This window comes from Euphorbia lathyris, chromosome 3 (assembly GCF_963576675.1).
Source record: "Euphorbia lathyris chromosome 3, ddEupLath1.1, whole genome shotgun sequence".
Taxonomy (NCBI): domain Eukaryota; kingdom Viridiplantae; phylum Streptophyta; class Magnoliopsida; order Malpighiales; family Euphorbiaceae; genus Euphorbia; species Euphorbia lathyris.
Window position 1 is genome coordinate 7,468,288 of NC_088912.1, and position 23,041 is coordinate 7,491,328.

At 38.6% G+C, this 23,041-nt stretch overlaps 1 protein-coding gene across 1 annotated transcript; it reads right to left on the reverse strand.

The window, feature by feature from the left end:
• Nucleotides 1-19,326: 19,326 nt before the first annotated feature.
• LOC136224545 (uncharacterized) lies at nt 19,327-22,758 on the reverse strand. Its single transcript, XM_066012905.1, has 4 exons — nt 22,544-22,758; nt 21,258-21,514; nt 20,375-20,838; nt 19,327-19,857 (listed from the first exon to the last, which is right to left on the reverse strand). Exons 1-4 carry the CDS (start codon nt 22,663-22,665, stop codon nt 19,588-19,590), a joined length of 1,113 nt encoding a protein of 370 aa, XP_065868977.1. The 5' UTR covers nt 22,666-22,758; the 3' UTR covers nt 19,327-19,587.
• Nucleotides 22,759-23,041: the final 283 nt, after the last annotated feature.

The window sequence follows — 23,041 nt, forward strand, 5'->3', positions numbered from 1 at the left end:
ATCCACCTGCCAAGGAAATCCTCAGCAATTCCAAACAACGTGGATGAGAGAGGATCGCCCTGACGGACTCCACAAGAGCAACCAAAGAAACCTTTGATTCCACCACCTAAAGAAATTGAGATTCTAGCTGATCTCAGAATTTCCAGTATCCAATTTCTGAACCTCAGGGAGAATCCAAAAGCATCCAGCACAGCAAGTAGGAAGTTCCAATATAAGGTGTCAAAGGCCTTTCTGATATCAATTTTCAAGGCCATGTTTCCCCCAAAACATTTCTTTTTAAGCAAATTTACACCTTCAGAAGCAGCAGCGATGCAATGGTGAATATTTCTTCCTGCTATGAACCCAAATTGATTTTCAGAAATTATTTTGGAGGCAATAGGTGCAAGCCTGTCAGAAATAATTCTTGAAATGATCTTGTAATTAAAATTACCCATTGCAACAGGCCGAAAATGCTGAATCTCATTGGCTCCCTCAAATTTAGGGATGAGTGCAATGATGCTAGAGTTTAATCCAGGGAGCATATATCCAGTATCAAAGAAAGAGTGAACCATCTGGCATACATCAAGCCCAATAATGTCCCAAAAGTGCTGATAAAACACTCCTCCAAATCCATCAGGCCCCGGAGAACTATCTTTGCTCATGTTGAAAACAGCATTTCTAATCTCAGAGTTCGAGGGTCTCCCGGTAAGATTGCCATTATCCTCATCCATCATGTTGGTCCCGTGTGATTAGTTCCAATGGGGGGGTAGGAACTAATGTAACTTTTTTGCTAAATAATGCTGACTTAATTAATTCTTTAAGTTACTTAACTTAGTTTAGGTCAGTACGGCCGAGAAATGTAAGACAGCTTTAGTCAGATGCTGATTAGAACTGTTTTACTTGTGAGTTGGGAATTAACACTTGATGTCAGCTTCCAACTCAGCACCAAGATTACTCAGTGTCAGCTTTTACAATTTATATCCTGAGCAATTTAATCAGACAACACATACATAGATATATTGAGAGAGAGTTAGAAATTACTCAGCACGACTTATCCTCGTTCGGCTCTCCGCCTACGTCCAGTCCCCAGAGTCCCTCCGGGTTTTTTCAATCCAATACTGAGCTCTTTAAAGGTAGAGCACAAACCGTTTACAAGGCAGTTGAATATGCAAGAGTACCTTCCTCTATTCATCTACTCAACTCCTACTAAGTGCTATAACCGAACACCTAGATTTCTCTACCACTGAGTACTTAAAACCGAGTACTTAGCACCACTCTCTCAATTTTACAATTGATACAAACTTGTTCTTTCTAGATGAAGAACACTTTAGATGATTACAAAATCAATCTAGATTTTACACAGAAATGGCAGTTTGGTGTAAGATCTTTTTCTTGTTTGAATGTGCTTTGTATCTTTTCTCTTTTTCTCTTGTATTTTTCTTGGCAAAATCGGCTTAGGATCTAAGCATGAACTTGTCATTTTATAGTTGAAATCTGAAGACACAATCATTTGAATCCGGAATTATCCATTGGATTCAAACGGCTCTTTCTTACGACATTGTTCTGGTCAGCGTCTGATTTGTAGGCCAATCCTGTCGTCTGAATTCCGCAGGTGTCAGGTTTGTCTTCTTCCCGCAGGTGTGTCTTCTAGTGCCAGTTCGTCTTTTAGCTAACGTACAGTTGACCCATGCATCTCGAAATTGACTCTGTGCGCAATTCCAATGTTTCTATTATTGGTGCAGACAGTTGTCGGATCTTGTCTTCTAGCAAATGGATCATTCATGTTGTCCTGACGAACACTCAGCTCGACTTTAATGACGTTGCTTTTGTTCTTCGTTTCTGAGTTACTCTTACTCAGCTTCCGTGGTCAGCTTCGTCTGCAAGTTTTAGTTTCGAGAAGGACTTGCGTTTCACTCAGCTTCTTTGGTCAGCTTCATCTTTAAACATTTGTTCTGAAGCTTGCTTTTCTTCTATTCTGCTGAGTTGCACTCCACTCAGCTTATGCTGACTTTGTCCTGTCTTACTTTTTGATTATGTTTTCATTTATACTTATACTCACCATTGAACAAACATATTAGTACAATTAAATCAAAGCACTTAAATTTAATTGCCTCTTAATCATGGATTAACTTAAATAATTTTGTCAAATCAAAATCATGTGGAAAGGTGTTTCAACAAACTCCCCCATTTTGATGTTGGCAAAATATTTAATTAATGGAACTCAACATTGAGATTCCCCATGATTGAAATTCTTTTTATGCTTCTGAAGTTACTCCCCCGTAAGGGATGCATCTATTGACTTAACTTAACTCTAAACCTTCTAAGATTTAATCGAGAAAAATTAAGACATGCCTATACTGACTTAGTTCAATTCTAGACCTTCCAAGATCTAATTCAGATGAGCCTAGGTCAGCTTTCAGAAGAGTTTAATCTTGAAACATACGTTTACTCAGTTTGATACATGGATAGTTTAGGTATCAGAGTTTATGGAGGGATGTATCAGAGCTAATGTGTACTGAGTATGTTCCATTTTAATTTTGTTTGTTTGTTCAATTAAGACAGATCAACACATAGCACAATAAGTAAGTAAGCATCACATAAGATTTGTCAGTTTGAATAAAGGATGCATGAATATATATAGATGGTCATCAATAACAAAACATAACACGCCAGATAATACTACAAGTCAAAAGCTACAACTAGCCAATCTATTTCTTCCTGTTGACTTGAGCTTGGTGAGCAGGATTTACTTTGCCTTTTCCTTTGGCGGTGTGTTGTTGCTGACTGCCGGATGCTTCCCCCATTTGCTGAGTTCCATCAGCTTGTTCTTTCTCCCCCGTTTTGCCGGCATCAGATGAAGGGGGAATAAAGGTCTCGTGAAGAGCAGCACGAGTGAGTTTGGCAGAGTATGCTCGGAGTTGACTCGTACTCTCCCGAAGACCGTCGAAGACAGCCATGCCATCGTCCATCGTGGCAGCAGGGATCCTAATATTAGCACTTAGCATGCTCAATAGATACTCCTGTGATTTCCCGATCCAAGTGATGGATTCTGTCAGCTTGGCATATGATTGATGGTACATTTTGAGCAGAGCCGAATCATAGAACTGTCGTTGGGCATTTGTATAACGGACATGGTTAAGGATGGCTTGAGAATACTGCAGAATCTCATTTATCTTGACTTGGTCAGTATCCATTTCTTCTTTACTCAAGTTGAGTAGGCGAACAGCTTCGATAATTTGCTCAATGGAACACTGGGAGGAGGAGGAGACTAATTCACGCATCCCGGTCAGCTCAGAACTTAGCTGGGTAAAGAGTTGATGAACCTCAGCAGAGGTTACATAGAGTGGGTTCGCAACTGACAAGGCGTTGAGTTGGCCCTGGATAGCATTCATATGATTGACCATTGTCAGCTGGAGTTCAGCCAGCTTTACTATAGATTCTTGCTTGGGTTGTTGAGATTGGAAGGTTGTCATGACACTCAGCAAGTCTTTGAGACCTTTGATTTCTGCCAGAAGCTGAGTGACAGAGGATATGTGTTGAGGCTCAACATGGACAGACCCATCAGCATCGGCATGAGATTGGTTAATATCCTGGAGTAGTGATTGAGCTGAGTCAATGATTCTTCACCCAGACTCAGTTGCATGCAAGTAAGCATAAGTCCCATCAGGATGATGCTAAGTGGCCGGAATTGGAATAGCACCGGATGGAGGAGGAGTTTGGTGCTGTCCAGAATTGGATGTGTCAGCATGGTCAGCGGCTGGACTTTTGTTTAGGTCAGCATCAAGAACTGACTGGTTTGCTTTCTACGTCGAAGGATTTGGAAGAGGTGGATCGGTAGAGATATTAACCTGTTCAGAGTCAGCTTGAAGTTGAGTTGGTGCAGGAGGAGGCACTTCAGAGCCAACTTGGGTAGGATTTTCTTTTGCTTGCTCATTGTCTTGAGTAGCTTGGACTTCGAGCTCTTGCTCGGCAGGAATTGGATTTTCAGGAGTCTTGGCTTGTTCCTCAGCTTGAGAAACAGTGGCTTGCTTTTCCTTGAGTTGGTCCAAATTTGGTTCAATGGCATTGTTGAAGAACTGGAACTGGAGTGTGGTAAGGTTAGAGATTGGTTCCTTTAGCGGAGAATCGTCCAGAAGATCAATGATAGGAGACTTTTGAGCTTTTCTCTTGAGTTGTTTGCCAGTGCTGGACTTATAAGTTGGAGGAGATGGATCAGCAGCAATGGAGTCAAGGGACTCAGAAGATGAAGTTAACCCAAGGTCAGCATTGAGATCTTCCACAGCTCTTGCTTGTTCTGTGGACTCAGCATCAACTGTCTTAGTTAGATTCTCAACCCGCTCAGTACCAACTGTTTGGTTTTGCTCATCACTAACTTCTTTACATAGCTCAACATCATCTGTCCTTTCATCATCAAACTGACCTCCAAGATTACCCAATTCTTCTTCTTGGTCAGCAGGAGTTCTCTCAAGATCAATCTCTTGACTTTTCACAAAGTGTGAATCTTTAGAGATTACACAGTCAAGCGGCAGTGCATCGATTGGGGTAAGTCCAGAGGATTTCTTCTTCTTTCTCAGAGGCTGTTCAGGAGTATCTTCACTCTCTTCCTCAGGCTCAACTTGCCTTTTCAGTTTTTCTGCTGACTTAGGTGCCTCTTTACCTTGCTCAGCATCACCTTTCTTTGCACTGGATACAATTCTTAGCTTTTTAGGAGTTGTGTTCATCTCCTTTGCTGACTGGTCAGCTTTCCTCTTCTTGTCCTGCCTTGTGCGATCAGCAGGCTCCTTGCTTGCCACCACCGTCTTTCCTTTCTTGGTCGGCATAGCTTGTGCTCCTCCCTCAGCATTACCTACTTCCTCATTCTCTTCAACAACCCCCTTTCCTTTCTTAGACTTAAGAGGTTGGTTGTATGCTAACCCAAACAGCAGTGCCGCTGTAATTTCAGTACGCCATGACTCAGCTTCATCAACCGTGTTTATTTGTTGGTCTTCAAGAATTCTCATGATGAGGGAGCCCATCCTGAGTTTCCATGTGCTCCGTTGAAATGCACCGACAAGAAATACGGGCATGTTGAGTGGTCTATAGGTCAGCATGTGCCAGATGAAGTTTTGCTCGAAATTGGATGCTGATGAGGCAGAGTTGATTTTAGGGAATATGAAGTTGGTCAGGATTGTTGGTCCCTTATAACGTTACAAGTATAGTTCTAAGGGGGGGTTAGGAACTATTTAAACTTTTTCTTAATTTAGGGCAGACTTCTTTTCTTAGGAGAAAAGGTTTTAAACAGCGGTGCTGAGTAAATAGCAAGATACTGGCTTAGTCAACTGGTGACTAGGTCAGTTTCTTAATTTGAGTCAGGATATAGCACTTAAAGTCTATTCCCGAGCTCAGATGTTTGATGCGCACAACTCAGCTTGACCTCTTTACTTGGTCAGTTTTTGGTTATTTAAGCAAGCAATATATATAAGGAGTTTAAGGTAAGAAATACGTTACTCAGCAGATTTATCCAGGTTCGGCTTCTAAGCCTACGTCCTATCCCCGAAACACGTTCTGAGCTTTCGAATCCTCTACTGAGCTCTTTAAAGGTAGAGCCTCAAACCTTTTACAATCTTAGCAACTGAGTATAATAAGAGTACCTTCCTCTATACCTCTAGTCAATCCTAATCTCTCGTTGAGTACTATAACCGAGTACTCAGCCTCTCCTTTCTAATCTCTAGAAATGATAAGTGTTTGTCCTAAACAATGATTGCTAAGACACCTTAGATGATTGAATAATCACTCTAGACTTTTACACAAAAGATATGAAATTTAGTGTAAGATTGCTTTGCTTTTTTTGCTTGCAGAACTTGCGTAGAAATTTGGTCAGCGTAATGGCTTGATCAAGTTCTGTATTGAATGAAGCTTCTGATGGCACTATTTATAGAGACGTCTTGAGGCATCGGTCATTTCGAATTTTGAAATAACCGTTGGAGGAAAACGGCTTCCTGTCGTTGTCATCCTGACTTGCTCAGAGCTCTCGGCCAATCAGATTTTAGTATCTTCTGTCCTCGGTCAGCTTTTGGTCAGCTCGGCAGAATGTCTCTCCTTTTATGGTAAAGTCAACTGGACATCATACTGTGTCGTCTGAACTTTACCCAAAGTGGAAACACTTTGTCTGGAAGTTTTCCTTAGCCAGCTGCTGTCTTGTACGCTTTGTCGAATCAACTCAGCAGCTTCGTTCCGAAGTTGTTCCCTGAAGGTCTTCTAGATCCTTCTTCCGCTGAGTTGCGTTTTGTCCATAACGACAACGTTTTGACATACGCGGGCCGAGTTGTCTTGAACCGTTTGACTTGGGCTTTGACTCTTGTATTGGGCTTTGACTCTTGTATTGGGCTTGGGCCTTTTAATCCTTATGTCTTATAAGCAATTTAACTCAACATTGAACAAACACATTAGTAGAATAAATCAAAGCATTTAAACTTAGTGTGTTTAGAATATGTTTTTAATTATACTTAAACAATTTTGTCAAATCAAAATTTTGTGGAAAGGTGTTTCAACAAGGATGTAATGAGCCATTTTTTGATTCTGACCCATACATGTACTAGCTATTTCCCCTTTGTGAGTCGTCAGTTTGCAGAACTCAACAGGGTAGTCAAGTTTGACGTTTGTGGTTCTGAATTCTTTACCTTTATTCGGCAGCTTTAGCAAAGTTGCTAGGTAGGATGGAGTTATTGTGATGTCCTTTCCTGTGACCTTGGTGACTAGATGGTCGGCGTTTTCCTTATCCACTTTGAGATTTGAATAAAATTCCCTTACTAACCGGGGGTAAGTTTTACCAGACAGAGAAAAGAATTCTGACCACCCATTTTTAGAGATCCATTCGCAGAACGGCTTTTCAGCTGTTACGAAACTTGGGGAGAACCACCGGCAGCGAAGTACCTCACAATATTTTACACAGTTGTAAACCTGAACAAATTCCTTTTCATCAGGTTGCTTGTCTTTCTTTTCCTTCTTCTTTTTCTGTTTCTTGGATGGAGTTGCTTGGTCAGCTCGAGGGTCTTTGCCGGAGGTGCTGACCTTAGATTGGTCATGCTGACCATGACCTTGAGGCTCACTGGAGGTCTCTACATATTCCTGCTGAGCAGGAGACGAAGGGTTTTCATCGGAGCGATTTTGGTCGTAATCGCCGCCAGAGATGTTTTTAGAATCAGACATCATTTTCTCAAGAATTTTAGAGAGGTTTTGGGATTTAAGAGAGAGAGAGATAGAATGCCAGAATTTTTGAGTGTAAAGAGATACAAGTGGGAATTCGTCCACTATTTATAGAGATACCGAGTTGATCTGATACGTTGGAGTAGCCGTTTTTCCTCGAGATGATCAATCGACAATAATTCTGGCATTTATGACACAATCGGCGCATGTGTTTTCTAATAATTGCGGTTACGTCATCCTAGGTGGCTATTAATGCGCGTGCTAGCATTTATTGTGCATGAGAGTTTTACTCAGTTTCGAGAAGCCTAATCGTTTGAGATTCTAGAAAGTCAGTTTTACGTAGAAGGATTGTTCTCGTGCTTAGTAACTCAGCTTATGTTAATCACTAGTATGTATGTCTACTCGGCATGGAGTGATATAGTTCATATTTAGCTTAGCATGCAATAGTTACTCATATAGCCCAGATCACTCAGCATGGTAATCATTCATCATTCGATTTAGACATATAATTTTAGTAAAGAGGATTAGACATACCGATAGCTTCCCTTAGTATATTAAATTGCTCACGAGCCAGAGGCTTTGTGAAGATATCCGCAAGTTGTTCATCTGTAGGAACGTAGGTTCTCTTGATCTCACCCTTGAGTACATGATCCCTTATGAAGTGATGCCTTATGCTGACATGCTTCATCCTGCTGTGTTGGATTGGATTTTTGGATAAGTCAATGGCACTCTTGTTGTCACATTTGACTTCTATTGTTTCTGTTTTTACACCATAATCCTCAAGTTGTTGCTTTATCCATAGGACTTGAGCCACACAGCTTCCAGCAGCAATGTACTCAGCTTCAGTTGTTGACAAGGCCACTGATGATTGCTTCTTGCTGAACCAAGATACTAGACAGCTTCCAAGGAAGTGACACCCTCCTGAAGTACTATTACACTCTAGCTTATCTCATCCATAATCAGCATCAGTGTATCCAATGAGTGTAAAGTCATTTGTATTTGGATACCATAAACCTGCATTAACTGAGCTCTGTAAATATCTGAAAATTCTTTTTACAGCTATAAGGTGAGATTCCCTGGGGTCAGCTTGATATCTTGTGCAATAACATACTGAGTACTGAATGTCAGGTCTACTTGCAGTAAGATAAAGTAGAGAGCCAATCATACCTTGATATAACTTGCTGTCTACAGGCTTACCTTTTTCGTCAGCACAAAGGACAGTGTCAGTACCCATTGGGGTTGATATGGGCTTACATTCTTCTATATCGAATTTCTTTAACATTTCTTTGGCGTACTTAGACTGACTAATGAAGATGCCATTCTTTCCTTGCTTGATTTGAAGTCCAAGAAAGACGTTGAGTTCACCCATCATAGACATCTCGAACTCAGTTTGCATCTGTTTACTCGTTTCTTTTGAACTGATCAAGCTCCTCTTGTATAGCATTGATCCAATGTTCGTCGTGCTCAGCTTCTGAGAAGTTCTTTGGTTCATGTACTGAGACGAATGCAACATTGCTGATCTCTTGTCATCAGCTTGTTTTCAGCAGCATCAAGAATGGACTTCTCTGAATGTCCTCTTGGAATTTTGATTTCTTTGGGCAATGTTGAGTTGTCTGGAATAGGTGTTTCTACAATATCTGCAGGAGTAGATTGGTCAGCGAAGGTAATTTTGGGTTCGTGTTTACCTTTGGTCAGCCCTTGTGGTGACGACTCAGCAGCTCCATTTTGGTCAGCGGAAGCTGAGCTTGGGTCATCTTCGGCAGACTGAGTTGTCTTTTCTGCAAGGTCAGTTTCATCGAACTCAATATGTAGAGACTCTTCTACAACCTGAGTTCGCTTATTGTACACCCTATATGCTTTACTGTTAGTTGAGTACCCTAAAAAGATCGCTTCGTCAGCTTTAGCATCAAATTTATCAAGGTTATCTTTTGTGTTGAGTATAAAACATTTACACCCAAAGGCACGAAAGTAGCCAATGTTGGGCTTTCGTCCTTTCCAAAGTTCATAAGGGGTTTTCTTGAGTATAGGTCTAACTAAAGCCCTATTCAGTATATAACATGTTGTGTGGACAGCTTCACCCCAGAAATACTTTGGAAGCCTATTTTCGCTCAGCATTGTCCTAGCAATTTCGACTATTGTTCTGTTTTTCCTTTCAACTACCCCATTTTGTTGAGGCATCCTAGGAGCAGAAAAGTTATGGTCAATGCCACTGACTTCACAGAATTCATCAAACTGTTAGTTTTCGAATTCTCCACCATTATCACTTATAATATGAGCTACTCTTAGGTCTTTGTCATTTTCAAGCTTTTTAATCAATGTTGTGAACATCTCAAATGTTTCATCCTTGCTACTCAGCAAGATGATCCAAGTATACCGAGAGAAATCGTCTACAATGACTAAGGAAAATTTCTTACCGCCCAAGCTAAGTGGCTGGACAGGTCCGAAAAGGTCCATGTGTAGTAATTCCAATGGTCTCTTGGTTGAGACAATATTTTTACTTTGAAAAGACTTCTTCGTTTGTTTACCTTGCTGACAAGCATTACATAATTGATCTTTCTCAAATTTCAATTTGGGCAATCCCTCAACTAATTGCTTTCTAGCTAATTTGGCAAGGAGGTCCATGCTTACATGACCAAGTCTCCTATGCCATAGCCAGGAGTTATCCTCTTTAGACACTAAGCATATATTTTTAGAAAACTGTTTTTCTAAACTCAACATGTATACATTGTCAACATGAGGGGCAGTTAAAATCAAATTGTTTGTTTTACCCTCGAGTATTCGACACTCAGTGGCATCAAATACAACCTTTCTACCGCTGTCACACAGCTGAGCTACGCTCAATAGGTTATATTTGAGACCTTTAACTAGGGAGACTGACTCAATAGTAGGGTTACCTCTGATAGTACCTGATCCAACTATCTTACCCTTTTTATTGTCTCCAAAGCTTACGTTACCACCTCGTTTAAGCTCAAGTGTGATGAACTGAGTTTCATCACCAGTCATATGCCTCGAGCATGCGCTGTCAATATACCAAAGCTTTGACTTCTCCACGCACCTCAGGCTTACCTGCATTTTGAATCATTCATCTTTAGGTACACAATTCTTTTTGGGTCCTCGTTGGTTAGCATAAACAGGTGCAATATCATGTTTTAATTTGTGACGGCATATATTTATGGTGTGGCCTTGTTTACGACAGAAGTCACAATGAGTTACCCTTTTAGGGTGACTTTGTCTTTGGTCAGCACCATTGTACTGAGCATGCCAACATACCTTAGTGGTATGACCTTTCTTTCCGCAGAAGTCACATTGGACCGTCCACTTATTATACCAACACACATCTATTATGTGTCCTCTTTTCCCACAACAGTCACACTGAGTGAAATGTCTACGCTGATCAGTACCTGAGTACTCAGCGTGGGATTTATTTTTGGTTGAACCTTTTATTTGGTTCTGTAGGGTTGTGACATCCTTTCTCAGTTTCTTTGAATCTGATTGGACTTCCGAGACAAACTTGTGCATGATTTCCATGTTGTTATGCAAAGTTGAGTTGTCTTGGAGAAGATATCGAAGGTCACTGAGTTTGACCTCTTCAATCTCGTCACACCGCCTGCTGAGTGCTTTTATTTTCTTGTTACACTTTTTAGTCAGTGTATATAAATCACTCAGGGCGTTAACCATTTCATTTCTAAGCAAGTGTAGAGATGTTACCTCATTGGAATGTTCCTCTTGGTCAGAACCGTCAGAGAGGTCAGCTTGCTCAGATTGACTTTGGTCAGTAGCGTCATCGGCCATGAAGCATATATTTGTTGTCTCATTTTCATCAGCTTCTGATGAGGTTGACTCATCACTGTCACTCCATGTGGCCACCATTGCCTTTTTGCTTCCCTTCTTTTCTTTCTTTAAGTTAGGGCAGCTTGACTTAATGTGCCTAGTTTGATGGCACTCAAAGCACGTGACAGGCTTGGAGCTGTCCCTTTTGTATTTGTCACTGGACTCAGCTTTGTACCTATCGCCTCTTTTGTATGGCCTCTTGCTGTACTTATCATTCTTTCTGAACAGCTTCTTCATCTTTCTTGTGAACATGGCCATCTCCTCATCATCTGATGAGTCAGCTTCGGTTGAGTCAGTTTTCATGACAAGTGATTTCTGCTTCTTGCCCTCTGACTTTTCTTTGGCTTCAAAAATTTTCATAGAGATCTCATGAGTCAGCAAAGATCCGATCAGCTCATCGTATTTGTACGTGGTCAAGTCCTGAGCTTCCTCCACAGCTGTCTTCTTAGCTTGCCAGCTCTTAGGGAGACTTCTTAGGATTTTCTTCACCTGCTCCTCTTCTGTGAAGTTCTTTCCAAGTCTCTTAAGCTCATTTATAATATTGGTGAACCTTGAGTTCATCTCCGAGATGTCTTCATTTTCATTCATCTCGAACAGTTCGTATAATCTCATATGTTGGTTCACTTTGGATTCCTTGACCTTGCTTGTGCCTTCATAGGTCACTTCGAGCTTTTTCCATATTTCCTGTGCTGACTCGCAACCTGAAATCTTATTGTATTCTGCAGCATCTAGCACACAGTGAAGCATATTGATAGCCGAAGCATTGTTTTGTAATTTTTTAAGGTCATTTTCTGACCACTCAGTTTCACTCTTGACAACCTTTTCGTTGTCAATAGTTTTATAAGGCACATATGGGCCTTGAACTATTGCAAGCCACGCACTCATGTTTGTAGCTTGAATAAAATTCTTCATCCTGTTTTTCCAAAATGTATAATTTGATCCGAAAAAGAAGGGAGGTCGACTAATTGATAATCCCTCAGGGAGTATCTGTGTTGTTTGATTTCCTGGAAGGAAACGAGTGCTGTTCTCAGCCATTTATCGGGATCAGCTCAAGATAGTTATATCTTTGAGTAGTGAGCTACTTAGCTCTGATACCACTTGTTGGTCCTATGTGATTAGTTCCAAGGGGGGGTTAGGAACTAATGTAACTTTTTTGCTAAATAATGCTGACTTAATTAATTCTTTAAGTTACTTAACTTAGTTTAGGTCAGCACGACCGAGAAATGTAAGACAGCTTTAGTCAGATGCTGACTAGAACTGTTTTACTTGTGAGCTGGGAATTAACACTTGAGGTCAGCTTCCAACTCAGCACCAAGATTACTCAGTGTCAGCTTTTACAATTTATATCCTGAGCAATTTAATCAGACAACACATATATAGATATATTGAGAGAGAGAGTTAGAAATTACTCAGCACGACTTATCCTGGTTCGGCCTCTCCGCCTACGTCCAGTCCCCAGAGTCCCTCCGGGCTTTTTCAATCCAATACTGAGCTCTTTAAAGGTAGAGCACAAACCGTTTACAAGGCAGTTGAATATGCAAGAGTACCTTCCTCTATTCGTCTACTCAACTCCTACTAAGTGCTATAACCGAACACCTAGATTTCTCTACCACTGAGTACTTAAAACCGAGTACTTAGCACCACTCTCTCAATTTTACAATTGATACAAACTTGTTCTTTCTAGATGAAGAACACTTTAGATGATTACAAAATCAATCTAGCTTTTACACAGAAATGGAAGTTTGGTGTAAGATCTTTTTCTTGTTTGAATGTGCTTTGTATATTTTATCTTTTTCTCTTGTATTTTTCTTGGCAAAATTGGCTTAGGATCTAAGCATGAACTTGTCCTTTTATAGTTGAAATCTGAAGACACAATCATTTGAATCCGGAATTATCCGTTGGATTCAAACGGCTCTTTCTTGCAACATTGTTCTGGTCAGCTTCTGATTTGCAGGCCAATCCTGTCGTCTGAATTCCGCAGGCGTCAGATTTGTCTTCTTCCCGCAGGTGTGTCTTCTAGTGCCAGTTCGTCTTTTAGATAACGGACAGTTGACCCATGCATCTCGAAATTGACTCTGTGCGAAATTCCAAGGTTTCTATTATTGGTGTAGACAGTTGTCGGATCTTGTCTTCTAGCAAACAGATCATTCATGTTGTCCTGACGAACACTCAGCTCGACTTTAATGACGTTGCTTTTGTTCTTCGTTTCTGAGTTACTCTTACTCAGCTTCCGTGGTCAGCTTCGTCTGCAAGTTTTAGTTTCGAGAAGGACTTGCGTTTCACTCAGCTTCTTTGGTCAGCTTCATTTTTAAACATTTGTTCTGAAGCTTGCTTTTCTTCTGTTCTGCTGAGTTGCACTCCACTTAGCTTATGCTGACTTCGTCATGTCTTACTTTTTTATTCTGTTTTCATTTATACTTATACTCACCATTGAACAAACATATTAGTACAATTAAATCAAAGCACTTAAATTTAATTGCCTCTTAATCATGGATTAACTTAAATAATTTTGTCAAATCAAAATCATGTGGAAAGGTGTTTCAACACGTCACACTGCGATGGATTACAGAGTTGACAGCGTCATAATCGATGTGCCGAAGACTTCCAGTGAAGAGTGATTCATAGTAGCTAACAACATGCTGTGAGATAACATTTTCATCCTGCACAATAGTGTCATTGATCAAAAGGCTATTCAAAGAAGACTGTACCTTTTGAATTTTGGCTGAGCGGTGAAAGAAGGCTGAGTTTCTATCCCCTGCATTTAACCATTTTTCTCTGCTTTTATCCTTGAGGAGCAGTTCCTATCTATACAGCTGAAGATCCAGGTCCTGCTGCGCATCGGCCTCTTGAGCAAAGGAAGTGTCATTGAGACCCTCCCTAGATATTTTGGCTTGAATCTCTTCCAGTTTGACCAAGGCAGTTGAGATATTTTTATTCACCAAGCCAAAGACTTCTTTGTTCCAAGTCCTGAGCTTAGGCCTGGGAGTCTTTAGCTTATGACACAGAAGCTGAGCTGGCGGCAAAGAGATATTGCAGGAAGTCCAGTGATCACTAATAAGCTTGTGAATAGAGTTATGCGTGGTCCACATAGAGAGGAAACAAAATCTCCCTTTACAGGCAATGCCAGAAGCACAATTGAGAATGATCGAGGAGTGATCAGACTTGTTGCGAGGTAAAACCGAGCAATTAACTCTGTCCCAGCTATCAATAAAGTTGTCATTTACCAAGGCCCTATCTAGCTTGCATTCCACATGATTATCCCCCATTCTGCCATTCGACCAAGTAAACTATAAACCAGTGCTCTCTACCTCATTCAGGCCACCATTCCGGATAAAATCCCTAAAGTTGTGACGGCTACTTTCTGAAGGATTTCTCCCCGTTTTCTCATGAGCACCCATAACTGCATTGAAATCTCCCAAAACGAGCTGTTTATCACAGTTAGAAATATCAAGAACAGAATCCCAAAGAATTCTTCTCATACCAGCGCTATTATTACCATATACAAAGCTAATCTGAAAGCATTACGCAGCTAAACTGTACCTGATAGTGATATGCTGCTCATGACTAAGAATGGTAGCACATCTATTGCTTATTCCTATCCTCGAAAATAGCCAAATGGAATTGTTGGCATTTTGGGAGAAAGCCGGAATTTTATCAAAGTCCACCATTGGTTCAGAAATACAAACCAGGTCAGGGTTATTCGATCTGCAGATTAGCCTGAGCGCTCTTTGGGTACCCGTGTTATGGATTCCCCTACAGTTCCAGTACAGAATTTTCATGTGTATTTAACAGGATTACTAACTTTGCCTTTTAGCTTTCTGGCCTTAGGCTTTTTCCGAGCAGTAATCCAGTCACTTCCTTCAGCTGCATATTCATTACTATTTCTCAAAACTCTATTCTTCGATCTATTCACATATTGAGTCCATTCAGGAGAATCAGTTAGGAAATTTACCTCTTTGGGCAGTACAACCGCTACTATCAGTGCAAATCCTTCTGAGTCAAAGACTGAGCGACTTCCCTCTTCGCTGCAATCACCCCATAGTGAAGTCTCCACCCCGTTTCTGTCAGTTCCAATCCCTGGGGCCTGAGTTTTGTGTATAACCATTTGCAAAGGATTATTCAACAGGTCTTTATCACCTGCATCACTTGGGACTTCCTCTTTATTCAAATTCACTTCCTCATTTCGAGAACCATTACCATTATTATGCTCAGATTGTACCCGTCGCCCAGATTTGGGCAATATCTGCTGTTTTCCTTTCTGAACCCGCTGTTGTGCTTCAACATTTCATCGACAATGCGCCGACGAATGCCCAATAGCCGAGCAAGTACCACAAAGCATTGGGAGGTTCTCATACTCTAAGTAAACCCACGACTTATGGTTATCAGTATCAATTCGGAGCTTAGATTGAACTTCCTTGTTCAACTCAACATCAATTAGCACTCTGGCGTAGTGCCCAAATTCACCATTTACCGTATTCTGGTCAAATCGGATGGGAACCCCAACTGCTCTAGCGATGCTAGCTATGATTCTGGTGTCCTAGAATTCCTAGGGCAGATTATATAGCCTAACCCAGACCTGTGCAGAAGTGGACTTGTGTACCTCCGGATTAAATCCAGGCGTCCAAGGCGAAAACCTAATTATGCCTGGTTTTAGCGAAATAGCACCAAGTCCCCAAACAGATTGAAGTGCTTTAGCATCAGGCATAATTATTTGGTAAAACCCTTTCCCAAGAGAAATCAGATTCCAGTCTAGGTTGCGTTTCCATACCTGATTCAATTTCTGTTTTAGCCCCGCTTGCCTCCATGGCCGATCTCCCTTATTCAGAGTGACTCTACCGATTACAGAGTGCTACACAGATTTGATCCTTTCCTCATATATTTCTTGGGGAATTTTGACTATCATGAAGCCTCCCTCTTCAGTTACCGTCGGATGGGATGGCGCAGGGATTGCCATTGAGGAAGACGAGCCTTTCACAGCTTCCGCAAAGGAGGGCGGAGAGTTGCGCGACTCAGGCCGCTTAGGAGCAGAGACATGATTAGAGTAGCGAGCGAAAGAATTCCGATCAAAAAGATGCGCAATGGCGAACGGCTCGTCACCGGCCACCGAGGAAGAAGACGCCATCGAAGGGTTAGGTCATCCTCTCTGCAATTCACAGATTTTCCATCAGAATTTTTCTTAATAATGCTAATGTAGTTATAAAAAAATTTGGAAAATAAATTTCAAATAAATAAAATTCTTTTAAAATAAAATAAGACATATACGCATGACCTCTTATATTGAAATATTCATTTTAAACCAGCTCAACTACGTTGAAATATGGTTAAATAATTTATTAGTCCCCATCTTTTTACGTAACACGTTATTTAGTCCTCCTATTTTGAAAAACACATTACAATGTCCATATGTTTTATCAATATTAATCATTTGGTCCTTTTGTATATGTTTTTTTAATATTTAACCGAACATATCTTAGTTTCAGGATAGCCACAGTACTATACGAAATGATCATGTTACTCTGTAATTTTCTGTCTGTCTATTTATGTCAAATATAACAGTTAAAAATCTAAAAATAAGTAGACATAAGGACCAAAGGGTTAATATTGACAAAAGATAAGGACCTCATAATGTGTTTTTTAAAATAGGAGGACTAAACAGTGTGTTCGGTAAAAATAAGGGGACTAATAAATTATTTACCCTTGAAATATTAAAATAACACCACAAATAATAAAGGCATAATATTCATTTGGCTCCTCAAACTAAAGTTTCAAAGTCAATTAGGATCTCAAACTATCAAATTTTTTAATTAAATCCCTGAACTAAGTAAAAATAATCAATTGAGTTTCATCCTATCCTAAAATCAAAAACCATGACTATATTTAATATATGGACTGTAATGATCTCTATGTTGATTCAAAATGAGTTTAGGAAAGGGGTATGAAACTTTTCAACGGAATGATTTTTGATGAGGCTTCAATTAATGATTTTCGATGAGGCCTCAATTAAAGATTTTGCTTAGGATTGAGACTCAATTAATAATTTTTCCTTAATTTAAAGATTGAATTAAAAAAATTGACTGTTGACTTTGAAGTTATAGTTTGGAGAGCCAAAAAGATATTATGCCAAGAATAAATATAAAATAATATTACGAGAACTACAAAGACGGAACTACCACTACTCTGTCCTTACATACCATAACATGAAAAATGATTTCTAAGAACAAAATAACATTAATTGATTGGTACATGAATTATTGCAAGAATATTGTAGAATTTCACTCTTATTATTAATATCGAATTTTACATTTTCAACACTCTCCAAACTCTAACGTTCTAATCTCCTAACAAGAATCAAAACCGCACATATTATGTTAATAGAAAAAACAAAATCCAACATTCTAATCTCCTAACAAGAATCAAAACCGCATATATTATGTTAATAGAAAAAACTCATCTTCTAATAATTACGTCTAAAATTACATCACGTTGTTTAAATATTAGACTTAAAATTGCATTTTTAGACCAAAACTAAATCGGTTTGTCGTCCATATATATCCATAGATAGGTACGTAGGTAGCTGATGTCACAGTATGGTCATAAAATATAAAAACATCATATCCATACAGCTAGTTTCCGTTATCCTTAAGACGTCATCATCCCTGATATAGGTATATAGGCAAGCTACATCCATCATTTGCCTTTTAAGTTTAATTACTAATTTATACTGGAGATCGAATTTAGCACAGCCATAGGAGAAGGAGAGTATATATATATATTAGGATGATGACTTAATTTGTAGTATCAAAATGGGAATAATCGAATGATTGATGGATTGATTGAAAGAGATAGTGAGGGTAAACTTAAGTGGCGATACAGTGTTGCAGTCGTCCTTTTTTAGTATCCTACCTGCAGTTTTTTGGACAGATATTATTATATAGCTGCAATCATCATCACTGCCATTACCTCCAACAACATCCTAAACTATTTCTTATTTAGTTCCAAAACAATAAGATAAAACTCCATTTCACTTTACTTCCTTGTTACACTTTGATACCCAATTTAGGTAGGTTTGATATTGGTTCGTTAACATCTCGAATCAAAATTTAATGTCTCGAATCGAAATTTGACCAGAGTCATTGTATGTGCATCGAACAAGTAACATAGAAGAAGGAAAAAAACAAAAACCCATTATTGACGAGCTCCGAAAATAGTAGCAGCTACTAATGGTTGTAGAAGATGAACGTTATTACCGATGTGGTTATATATAGATGGTAGTCCTTAATGGTACTAGTATAGATGACAAAGTAAAAAGAGAAACTATTAGTATTTTGAACTTTGAATTACTAATTTTCAAACTAGCTAAATACTAAAGCATATTTTAAGTATTTTTTTTACTGGTCTTATGAGTTGAGAGTTAGACCATAATTAATTACTTTTTATTTTATTTTATTTTGAATTAAAAATTAATTAAATACATATGGTAATTAAAGGATAATTGAACCTCACAAACTTTCAAACTTAACTTAGGAAAGCTAGAATATTTTGCTAACTATACTGACTCATATTAACACCACATATAACTAAATATGTCAAACTATTGCACAAATCTGATTCATTACGAACTATAAATGTTTATAAGAGAAAACTATTAAATAAACAAATAAAAATTCAAATATAGTTTCATGTATTTACAAAAACATCAGGAATTGGCTATTAACAGTATGCTTGTACCCAAAAAAGATTTAACAGTATGCTTCTAAAAATAAGTGAGGAAGCTTCATCAAAATAGAGAGCATAGAGGCAGAAAAATAAGGAAAAAGAAATAAAACTGTTAACAGAAAATCCTCTTTAATTTTATAGTTAGTAAAAAACACACAATTTGAAACTTTTGCTCAGAATAATGCTCCTCCTTGCAAATAGCCCGGTTAAACATTATTCTCCATATAATGTTGGCTTATCTAGGGTGAAGTCGGACGAAGTTCTTCCAACTTCAAAACCATAAAAGAATCTGATAAAGTTCATCTGACTTCTATATATCTTGTGTAACCTAAGATTAATGCTTGGATTACAAGGATGTAAAGAAGACGGACAAACTTCGTCCAACTTCATCCTAGTTAAATCAACACCATCTAGAGAGCAATATTTAATCGGGCCATTTGCAGCGAATAATGCTCATTTGGAGCATTATTCTGAACAAAAATCCCAATTTGAAAGCCGCAACTAGTCATTCTTCCAACAAACAAATACCAACATTTCATTGATCTGATTCATTGAACTCAAACCACTGAAATTAACAAAAAGAAAATATATAGAAGACTTCATATAGCATTAATATACAAAACAAGTATCAATCAATCACAAAGTAAATAAATAAATAAAAAAATGTAATAATACATGTGCCCAACTCCCAACTTATCCCATTCCCCATGAAAAAATCTGCTATAGCATAGAAACAAGTATACATGTTTGATTAGTTTTGGCACTCGCATCTTCCAAAATTCAACTCAAGCTCCAGCCAAACTATCCAAGTAACAACAAATGGCACCACAGCTCACAAATTAAGGAGCTAAATATGCATGTACAATGTCACACAATTTACAGAACTACATGAGATTCCAGGCCCCTTTGCTTTCTAGTTTTCCCCACAAATAAGTCTTTGGATTTTAATATGCCAGGGATAATGCCAATTACGGTTGTAAATGGAAATTGAGCTACAGCATCTCTTCTTCCCAACGAAACAATTGCTATTTCTGAACCAGGCTTATAAACAGCCATCTTACATTCTTTTCCTCCAGCCATCAATAACTTCAAGTTCTTAGCAACTACTTCAGCATGCTTCTGTGCCAAATACCCTTGTTTCATTTCCTGTTATATAAATCGTATCATTTTAACGTGCAGCGTTACGATTCTCAATCTTATCAAAGATGTATTACATAGAATTATATAGTTTTCCATTCTGTCTGCACATAAACTAGACAGGATGAAGAGGACTCAAGTTTCAGCTAACACAGAAAATGGGATTGTCTTAAAAAAGAAAAAAAAAATCATGCTGATATAAGCTAAAACAAGAGAGCAAAGTAGTCTGTAGTGGTACCACCGCCAGATGTGTTCACAACTTATCCATTGATGTCAGCAGAGAATAAACCATAGTCATTTAAAAAATGAGAGCAAATTGAAATTCAAAGATCCACATACTAACTCTTTTAGAAATTAAAAAACTGGAGCACTATCAAAGTTGCTTTTTCTCAATTAAATGGGAACTAACTATAATCTAATTGAACCTGAATCAATTATGTGCGATCGCACTGGAAAATTTAAAGATCCTAGCAAGTAGCAAAAGAAGGCAGTTTAAAAACTTAGCAAAATTGAGTTGATAACTTACTGGAATGTTAGTAATATCTCCAATTGCAAATATATTTGTTTGCCCCTTGACTCTTAAGTGTTCATCAACCTCCAAGCATCCAGAAGAATCCAAGTTGTTCTTCAAGACAGTATCCTTGAGCCATGCTGAACTCAGTGGTTTCGCTATGCATAGGAAATGACAATCTGCTTTGATAGTTTCGCCATTGGAAGTATGATATATTCTGCTACTATTACCATCTAACTCGGAAGTAGAATTTATATCAACCCTTTGCTCCAACTTCACATCAACTTTCTTTGATCTCAACCATTTTAGAGCCTTACCAGCACCTTTTGGTCCCATAAATTCCATTAATCTTGATCCATTATGCACCAGAGTAATGTGTTTTTCTGGAAAATCAACAGCAATTTCTCCTGCAAGTTCAACGCCTGAAGGGCCTCCTCCGACAATCAAAATAGAAGTGGCAGACTTAATCTTTTCATTTTCTGCCAGTCCAAGCAGAACATAATTAACTTAAGCAGAGAGGACAGCAATATATAGGTAATAATTTTTCAAATAATAACATGATAATTAATGAATTCATGAAGTAGTCATATCATTGGAACTCAATCACAAAATTGCAATACTATTGTCTGATGGCAATGTGATTCTTTTCAATTTTTCTTTTCCCTCCAAAGTAACCAATACTATTTTACAGTAAGATAGAGATAGGCCAATACTCTAAACACAATGTTAAGCAATCCTATATATTGTAAAATTTTGCTTACAAAGTACAACCTTACTTACACAAATATAAGTCAGGGTAATGTATATATGATATGGACATGCATAATGTCAATTTCCTTGGACTCACGACCTATAATGTTTCTGAAAAGGTATATGCATTCATTCCCATAGTTTTTACCTGCTTGGTATTCAGCTAATCTCTCTCTCCGAGTCTTCGGAACAGAATCTGTATGGCCAGTAGCGATGACAAGATAGTCATAGGGAATTACTTGGCCTTCTGCAGTTAATACATCTTTGTCTGTGATGTTAGTTGCTTTAGAGGTAACAATACGGCCGTTTGTCAAGTAATCTCTATGATTTATCACTGATCTCTCCCCAAATGATGGCTCCACCATACCTCTCAAGGTTGCCCATGTGATCTCAAAATACTCCTTCCTGATATCAATTTTGCATTCACTTAGCACCATGGATTCTTATCTAACATTAACATATGCAATTGCATCATTGATCAATTACAGTCTAAGATTGGATGTGCAGCTTCTGATTTAGCTCTATGCAGTAATGGGCTAAACAAGAACATCATAGAACATAGCATTGCAAGTATATACACACAATTACCCGTACCGAGGCCAGCCGAATTCAAATACACAAACTACAGATAAATAAACACAGTTCTGGAAAGTTTTCTCTGAAATTTCATTTTTGAAAGCGTAAACTAAACTAATTTTCACCACTAAATATTGGATTCTTCTCTAACATATGCAATTCCATCATTGACCAATTACAGTCTAAGATTGGATGTACAGCTTCTGATTTAGCTCTATACAATAATGGGCTAAACAAGAACATCATAGAACATAGCATTGTAAGTGTACACACACAATTACCCGTACCCAGGCCAGGCGAATTCAAATACACAAACTACAGATAATAAACACAGTTCTGGAAAGTTTTCTCTAAATTTCATTTTTGAAAGAGTAAACTAAACTAATGTTCACAAAGATCTACGCCAATAGCAACTTGTTCTTGTGCCATTCACTTCATGGATGATGAATTGCATCATTGATCAATTACAGTCTAAGATTGGATGTACAGCTTGTGATTTAGCTCTATACAGTAATAGGCTAAACAAGAACATCATAGAACATAGTATTGCAAGTATATACACACAATTGCCCGTACCCGGGCCAGGCGAATTCAAATACACAAACTACAGATATTAAACACAGTTCTGGACAGTTTTCGCTAAAATTTCATATTTGAAGGGGTAAACTAAACTAATGATCAGAAATAGCAACTTGTTCTTGTGCGATTCGATTCACTTCATGGATGATGAGAGTCCAATTAAAAGAGAAAAAGATAATAATGACAATTACAAGTAAAAACTGAAGAAATGAAAAATGAAGCATAAAGCGATGCTAGAATCAATAAAATGAGAAAAGAGGATGATGAAGAAAGGCATACGAATCAATAAGAGTAACATCAGCATCGAATTGAAGGGATTGGGCGAGAAGAGAGCCAGCAATACCTCCTCCAATCACCACCACTCTCTTACCTTCTCCTCTGGATCCTTTCTGCTCATCCATCTGTGTTCAAATTCCGCAACAAAGATCAAAATGCTTAGAGCTGGATGAATGTACAAGCCAGAAAATTCGATGTTTGGCGTGCGAAGAATATTTCTTCGACATCTTTGTAATTTTGTAATACGCCTCGTCAAATGGCCCGCCACATGAGTTGTCAAGCTGACATCAGTTTCCACATGGCCCGAAGAACGCCATTGGATAATTCCCGCATTGGCCCAGCCCATTAAGGCAAGACATAATTTCGTTTAGATTTTTCCAAAAGGTTTTTTTTAAAAGGGAAAATTACACAGAAATTCATCCTTTAAAAACTATTTACAACTATGTCAAGTCATAATTTTGGATTATGTCAAACTAGTAAAATCAGTACTTTTAATATATT